The sequence below is a fragment of the Oncorhynchus tshawytscha genome, unplaced genomic scaffold, assembly GCF_018296145.1.
Source record: "Oncorhynchus tshawytscha isolate Ot180627B unplaced genomic scaffold, Otsh_v2.0 Un_contig_10255_pilon_pilon, whole genome shotgun sequence".
Classification (NCBI taxonomy): Eukaryota; Metazoa; Chordata; class Actinopteri; order Salmoniformes; family Salmonidae; genus Oncorhynchus; species Oncorhynchus tshawytscha.
The window spans coordinates 38,081-46,530 of NW_024609557.1; the positions used below are offsets into that span (position 1 = coordinate 38,081).

At 47.4% G+C, this 8,450-nt stretch overlaps 1 protein-coding gene across 1 annotated transcript; it reads right to left on the reverse strand.

The window, feature by feature from the left end:
• Positions 1-1,437: 1,437 nt before the first annotated feature.
• Positions 1,438-7,808, reverse strand: LOC112240853 (beta-crystallin B1-like). Its single transcript, XM_042315891.1, has 6 exons — positions 7,704-7,808; positions 6,951-7,045; positions 5,693-5,811; positions 5,241-5,373; positions 4,492-4,634; positions 1,438-2,439 (listed from the first exon to the last, which is right to left on the reverse strand). The coding sequence occupies exons 2-6, from the start codon at positions 7,038-7,040 to the stop codon at positions 2,268-2,270; spliced, it is 657 nt and encodes a 218-aa protein (XP_042171825.1). The 5' UTR covers positions 7,041-7,045; positions 7,704-7,808; the 3' UTR covers positions 1,438-2,267.
• Between the last annotated feature and the right edge of the window lie 642 nt (positions 7,809-8,450).

Here is an 8,450-nt window from a genome sequence, read left to right on the forward strand (position 1 = left end):
CTGTAGCTATATGAAGAACCCCTCCACTGTATTCTAACTAGACTGTAGCTATATGAAGAACCCCTCCACTGTATTCTAACTAGACTGTAGCTATATGAAGAACCCCTCCACTGTATTCTAACTAGACTGTAGCTATATGAAGAACCCCTCCACTGTATTCTAACTAGACTGTAGCTATATGAAGAAGCCCTCCACTGTATTCTAACTAGACTGTAGCTATATGAAGAACCCCTCCACTGTATTCTAACTAGACTGTAGCTATATGAAGAACCCCTCCACTGTATTCTAACTAGACTGTAGCTATATGAAGAACCCCTCCACTGTATTCTAACTAGACTGTAGCTATATGAAGAACCCCTCCCCTCCACTGTATTCTAACTAGACTGTAGCTATATGAAGAACCCCTCCACTGTATTCTAACTAGACTGTAGCTATATGAAGAACCCCTCCACTGTATTCTAACTAGACTGTAGCTATATGAAGAACCCCTCCACTGTATTCTAACTAGACTGTAGCTATATGAAGAACCCTCCACTGTATTCTAACTAGACTGTAGCTATATGAAGAACCCCTCCACTGTATTCTAACTAGACTGTAGCTATATGAAGAACCCCTCCACTGTATTCTAACTAGACTGTAGCTATATGAAGAACCCCTCCACTGTATTCTAACTAGACTGTAGCTATATGAAGAACCCCTCCACTGTATTCTAACTAGACTGTAGCTATATGAAGAACCCCTCCACTGTATTCTAACTAGACTGTAGCTATATGAAGAACCCCTCCACTGTATTCTAACTAGACTGTAGCTATATGAAGAACCCTCCACTGTATTCTAACTAGACTGTAGCTATATGAAGAACCCCTCCACTGTATTCTAACTAGACTGTAGCTATATGAAGAACCCCTCCACTGTATTCTAACTAGACTGTAGCTATATGAAGAACCCCTCCACTGTATTCTAACTAGACTGTAGCTATATGAAGAACCCCTCCACTGTATTCTAACTAGACTGTAGCTATATGAAGAACCCCTCCACTGTATTCTAACTAGACTGTAGCTATATGAAGAACCCCTCCACTGTATTCTAACTAGACTGTAGCTATATGAAGAACCCCTCCACTGTATTCTAACTAGACTGTAGCTATATGAAGAACCCCTTCACTGTATTCTAACTAGACTGTAGCTATATGAAGAACCCCTCCACTGCTATTGCTGCCATGATATCACACAATCAATGTATAAAAGGCTCATTATTTGTTCTGTCTAAAACCTGATGAAGTCCAAGACACGAAACACGTTGGTTTTGCTTTTAACCATTAAGAAGCTTTCTTATTAACTTCCACTGTCCTCTAAGAGTTGCTGGATCTCCTCTGTCACACAATCACCGCCACAAGAGAAACATTTGATTAAATGAAGAATCCGAGGTGAAATCAGGTCAGGTTTAGTCTCTTTATTTGGGTTAGGATAGAAGAGGGTGCAGGGTCTGAGGACAAGCTTTTACAGTGACTGTGGCAGAGGTACGCAGCACATTTCCTTGAATCTTAGAACCCTAGAAGTCTAGAACCCTAGAAGTCTAGAACCCTAGATACCGTTCCCTCTTCTAGCCACGACAACAGACCCACACACACATCCATACCCCCATAGATCAGAGTCAAAGGAGACACATTAGTCGTCTCGTTTTGGGCTGAATTTAGGTTTGATGAGAAACAGGATGGTTGGATGAAAAATAAATTATGCGAGGGGGAAAAAGAGAGAGAGAGAGGGGAAGGGAGGGGTCTGAAAATAACAGAGACGGGGAGAGAGAGAGAAATATAGAGAATATCTAGCTGTCTACCTATCAACCCACCACATCTGGTCTTTGTTGATATGTGAGTTGTTGTCGTTGTTTATTTACGTCAATAGTCTTAGAATCCATTGTTGTTTCGTGGTGTTGACGTATCTGTCCAATCAGGGAGGTTGTACGCCACAAGTCTTACATCTCCCAAACAGGTAGAGGGTGTCGTCTCAAGAGGGGGGAAAAACAAGTACCTCCCTCCATCCCTCGCTCTCTCCCTCCCTCTAAAACAAAAGATCTAACCACGGAGAGGATCACCGGGGGGGGTGAGGGGTCGGATGGAGGGATGGAGGGAGCTTTCTATCTTCCTATAGATAGGGTGCTTTCTTCCTGTCCCTTTTAGCCTTCCCCCCTCCTCCTCCTCCTCCTCCTCTACTGTGCCCTTCCTCCGCTTCTCCTCCGCTCACTCTCTTTCTCGCCCTCTGGGACCCTCACTTGCTGGACAAGGTGTAGCAGCCGTGCTGGTGCCACTGCATGTCGCGGATACGCCTCACAGACTGGAACTGGGGGTGCCGGGCACCGAACTCGTTGAAGTGCCGGTACTCACCCTTCTCCAGGAGGTACTGGGAACCACGGTATCCAGGGAACTGGTAACCCACCCAGCTGGAAGAAAACAGCAGAGGACAAGGGGGATGAGTGGAGGGATGGAGGGAGGGAGATAGATGGGAGAGAGATGGGAGAGAGAGGAGAAGGGGGATGAGTGGAGGGATGGAGGGAGGGAGATAGATGGGAGAGAGATGGGAGAGAGAGGAGAAGGGGGATGAGTGGAGGGATGGAGGGAGAGAGATAGATGGGAGAGAGATGGGAGAGAGAGGACAAGGGGGGGTGAGTGGAGGGATGGAGGGAGGAGATAGATGGGAAGAGATGGGAGAGAGAGGAGAAGGGGGATGAGTGGAGGGATGGAGATAGATGGGAGAGAGATGGGAGAGAGAGGAGAAGGGGGATGAGTGGAGGGATGGTGGGAGAGAGATAGATGGGAGAGAGATGGGAGAGAGAGGACAAGGGGGGATGAGTGGAGGGATGGAGGGAGAGAGATAGATGGGAGAGAGATGGGAGAGAGAGGACAAGGGGGATGAGTGGAGGGATGGAGGGAGGGAGATAGATGGGAAGAGATGGGAGAGAGAGGAGAAGGGGGATGAGTGGAGGGATGGTGGGAGAGAGATAGATGGGCGAGAGATGGGAGAGAGAGGACAAGGGGGATGAGTGGAGGGATGGAGGGAGAGATAGATGGGAGAGAGATGGGGAGAGAGGACAAGGGGGATGAGTGGAGGGATGGAGGGAGGGAGATAGATGGGAAGAGATGGGAGAGAGAGGAGAAGGGGGATGAGTGGAGGGATGGAGGGAGAGAGATAGATGGGGAAGAGATGGGAGAGAGAGGAGAAGGGGGATGAGTGGAGGGATGGAGGGAGAGAGATAGATGGGAGAGAGATGGGAGAGAGAGGACAAGGGGGATGAGTGGAGGGATGGAGGGAGGGAGATAGATGGGGAAGAGATGGGAGAGAGAGGAGAAGGGGGATGAGTGGAGGGATGGAGGGAGGGAGAGAGATGGGAGAGAGAGGAGAAGTTGGAAAGGGCTGAGTGAATGAGGGCTGGAATGGGGGAAGAGAGGGACATAGATGGGAGAAAGCGAGAGGATGAAGAAGAGATGAACAGAGGCCGAGAAATAAAGACAGAGAGAGAGAATCAATAGTGTGAGTTAGAGAGAGAGGGCAGGAGGGACACAGAGGTAGAGAAATTAGCAAAGAAGAGTAAAGTAGAAAAGAAAGCGAGAACCGATGGAGACAAAGAGAAAAGATGAGAAGCCGACAGCATCAGAGGAACAGGCAGGGGAGTTGGAAGCTGTGAGGGAGGGTCACGTTTTGCCTGTTGTGCCACAGGTACCTGTCTGTCCGTTTGATGTTTCAACCAGAGGGAAACCTGTCTACTCACTGTGGGCCAAACACATCTATGAAGGAACTGGACCAATCTCCTCTCTCACTGTGCAGATACACTGGAGAGACGAAGCTCACATGCACACAGATACACACACACACATGTACATGAACGAACACACACAAACAAACTGTGCTATATAAAACCCTTTGTTCTGATTCTGAAGAGGCTGTTTAAAACAGGAAAGACATCCTGACATCATTCCTGCTGCCTTTCGGAAAGTGAATCACAGATCTTCAGGGATACGTCCCAAATGGTGCCCTAGTCCCTATTTAGTACACTACTTTTGACCAGGGCCCATAGTGCATATGAAGGGAATAGGGTGCCATTTGAGAGGCAGACTAGATTCTATTTGAAGTATGTAGACACAGGAAGCCAGAGGGAAACAGAGAACCTATATATTAAATGATCTTCTAAATGGAACCCCTCTGACAATTAAAACTATTGTGGAAACTTTCGTCATTCCAAACTATTTTAGGAACAGTTTCTGAATTCTATTATTTACATAGAAACGGTGGAACGACTCAGCCATTTGAAATGAATGAATAATTTGTACAATAGATTACAAACGATCTAAGGTATCTAGGTTTGGTGATGCCTGGTTGTTTATGTCATAATGACATTACTGTCTCATCCACTTCCTGCTCTATCTCGTCCTATAGACCAATGGCATGTTTGTCTGCGATGTGGGTGTGTCCTGTTGCCGCAGCGAGGACCACTCACCTTCCGCAGCTGACCATGATGCTGCCGACCCTATCGGTGAATCCGTAGGAGAACAGAGAGGGAACATCATCATCCATGATCTCCATCTTACGACCCTTGAACTCTCCAACCTCGAACAGGCAGATCTTGTGCTTCTCAGGGTCCTGAGAGAGAGGGGAGAGGGGGAAAGAGGGGAGGGAGGTGGGGGAGAGAGAGAGGTGGAGTTAAAAACTAACATAACATAACTAACAGATAACAGGCCGAACTGATCAATTTGGATAAATTAATGGATGGATGGATGGATGGATGGATGGATGGATGGATGGATGGATGGATGGATGGATGGATGATGGTAGATGGATGGATGATGGATGGGATGGATGGATGGATGGATGGATGGATGGATGGATGGATGGATGGATGGATGAGTAGATGGATGGATGAATGAATGGATGGATGGATGAATGAATGGATGAATGAATGAATGAATGAATGAATGAATAGATGAATGAATATGGATGGATGGATGGATGGATAGATGGATGGATGGATGAGTAGATGGATGAGTAGATGGATGGATGGGTGGATGGATAAATGAATGACTAGATGAATATGGATGGATGTTAAGAGAGATGATTACTAACAGCAGAAATACATGATTATCAGATACGTGCATGTAAATGTATTCTGGCCAATGACAGAGATGTAGTGCTGGAGAGATGGAAGGACAGAGTGATGGGGAGAGACAAATGGAGGAGTGTGTGACATACCATGCGGATGGGCCTGAAGGACAGCAGGTAGTCATTCTTCTGACAGTTGCTCCAGGAGTCCCAGCGAGGGTACTCTCCCTTCTCCAGGATGAACATCTCACCACAGAAGTTCATCTGCTCATAACCCACAAAACTGATAGAGGGAGAAAGGGGGAGAGAGAGGGAGTGAGAGAGGGAGAGGGGAAGAGGGGTAAGGGAGGGGGAGGAGAGGGGGAGAGAGAGAGGCAGAAACACATTGAGAACCATGGTTGCAGCAACATTTGATCGGAATAAATGTTAGTTTGTGTTAGATTGACAAACAGGTATGGGTGTGTCATAGTAACGTTAGTGTAGGGAAAAGATTTCACTACAAGTGCATGTGGGAATTAGGTGTGTGTTGGTGAAGCTGAGGTGTGTGTGTGTGTGACACAAATGAGGTGTGTGTGTGTGTCGAGGGACAGGCTGGTACTCACGGCCCACAGTCGACACGCAGGGAGCGGACCCTGTCCATGCCCATGTCACACACGTTCATGCACTCATTGGTGATCTCCATACAGCGGCCCTGGAAGTTCTCCTGGTCGAAGACGCACATCTGAGATGGAGAGAGGGAGGGAGGGAGGGGAGGTAGGGAGGGAGGGAGGGAGGGAGGGAGGGAGGGAGGGAGGGAGGGAGGGAGGGAGGGAGGGAGGGAGGGGGAGGGAGGGAGGGAGGGAGGGAGGGAGGGAGGGAAAGGGGGAGGGAGGGAGGGAGGGAGGGAGGGAGGGAGGGAGGGAGGGAGGGGGGGAGGGAGGGAGGGGGAGGGAGGGAGGGGTAGAGAGAGAAAGAGAAAGAGAGGGGGGGAGGGAGGGAGGGGTAGAGAGAGAAAGAGGGGGGGGAGGGAGGGAGGGAGGGAGGGAGGGGGAGGGAGGGAGGGAGGGAGGGAGGGAGGGAGGGAGGGAGGGAGGGAGGGAGGGAGGGAGGGAGGGAGGGAGGGAGAAAGAGGGGGAGGGAGGGAGGGGGTAGAGAGAGAAAGAGGGGGAGGGAGGGAGGGAGGGAGGGAGGGAGGGAGGGAGGGAGGGAGGGAGGGAGGGAGGGAGGGAGGGAGGGAGGGAGGGAGGGAGGGAGGGAGGGAGGGAGGGAGGGAGGGAGGGAGGGAGGAGAAAGATAAAAGAGATAAAAAAGAGAGAAATTAGTTTAATTCTCACATCTTTTTCTTTGAGGCTGAACTGTGTAATGTAACAAAACAAACACTTTTTGAATCGCAAATGGTCCCCTATTCCCTATATAGTGCACTTGGGCTCTGGTCAAAAGTAGTGCTCTACATAGGAAATAGGGGGCCATTTTGGACACAGACACTGTCCTTGTGTGATTCTCTTAGAACGCCTCCACACACACATAGCTATGGCAACTGTGACTTACCACCACAGGCAACTACAGGCATTGTGTGGAAACAGTGTGTGAGTAGTTACGTACGAGTGTCAAAGTACCAACAATTATATAACATATATGTGTGGCCATCTGGTTTTGTATGCGTACATTATATGTGTGTGTGTATATATACGTGTGTGTGTGTGTGTGTGTGTGTATGCATGAATGTGTTTTTGTGTGTGTATGTGTGTGAATGCGTGCATGTGTGCGTGTGTGTGTGTGTGTGTGTGTGTGTGTGTGTGTGTGTGTGTGTGTGTGTGTGTGTGTGTGTGTGTGTGTGTGTGTGTGTGTGTGTGTGTGTGTGTATGCATGCAGGTGTGTTACCTTGTAGGCGTTCATGCCCATCTCAGATCTCTTCCCCTGGGCGGCCTTGCCGTCGGTCTGGGAAGCAGATTTCGACTTATCTCCAGACATGATGACTGGAACAAAAACAGAGGGATGACAGAGGGAAGGAAATTAAAGGAGGTAAAGAAATGTACGAGGGTTCAACACACTGCTGCTAAGTTTAATGCTGTTGAAACAGACACAGCTCATTTACCACTTTATCCCATTGAAGTCTACAACTTTTACCCAAACGTGTTCTAGACAGTAGACGGTACCCCTGCTTTACTCCTTAGCACCTTAGCAGAGCCTGTAATTGATCTACGGAACAGAAAAATATGAGTAGCCATCTTGGATGAGGTTTAACCACATGACCCCTACTGGCCACTTTAAAATTTTCCTCGAGTTCCCTTACGATCCAAACATCAGTAAGAACAGAAATTAAGAGTTTGTTGTTGTTGTTTGCCCATGTAAACCATGTCCACTTAAGAGTCAATGAATCTCCAATGTAAAAGAGTCAACCAGATATTATAGAAAACAAGAACCTACAGATTCATTAAACAATCCCTGTGGAACTCGGTAAAACACGTCAATGAAGAAATATAAGTTATTTATGTGTTCTTTCTAGTTACTAGGATGCCATTTAGAGTGACCTATATTTGAATTTGACGTTTGAGATACCTAATCTATCCCTCTCTCATCCCCCATTTTCCCTCTTCCCCCATCTCTCTGTATCTCTGTGTGCCCGTCTCTTACCTCTGCTCAGTGTGTGGGTACAGGAGTGGGCTCAGGCGGTCAGTGTGTGAGAGGAGAGGGCCCTCCCGAACCTTTTATATGCTGGCGCCCAGAGAGGGGGGATTAGAGTGACAGAGAGAAACCCGCTGAGCTCACAGCCAGGGAAGAATAGAAATCCCCCATCATCAAAGAGAGAGAGAGAGAGAGAGAGAGAGAGAGAGAGAGATGTAAATACTGCATGAGTACAGAGATATGTATGGTAGTTGGTGATTGAAGTGATTGAAGTGTTGTCATGATGCACAGGTCTCTCTGTGAAGTTTTTAAATGTTATTAATTTTGTACGTTTTTAAAATTTATTTATTTATTTTTAACCTTTATTTAACTAGGCAAGTCAGTTAAGAACAAATTCTTATTTACAATGATGGCCTACCAAAAGGCAAAATGCCTCCTGTGGGGACGAGGGCCTGGGATTAAAAACAAATAAAAAATACAATATGAATATAGGACAACATTTTGGACCTGTTGTTATCAGGAACGTGTTTTCATGGAACACTGTCATTTCCTCCACTATACATGAAGTCCTTATTCCTTCTCATCAGTTCTATTCATCCTTGGTTCTACCGTTTCTGTTTCACTGCCACTGGAAAGCCAGGTGTCCAACAGAAACCTGGGCCCATATTCATAAAGCGTGCTGATCTAGGATCAGGTCCCCGGTCCATCTAATCTTATTTATTATGATCTAACAGGAAAACCGATCCTAGATCAGCA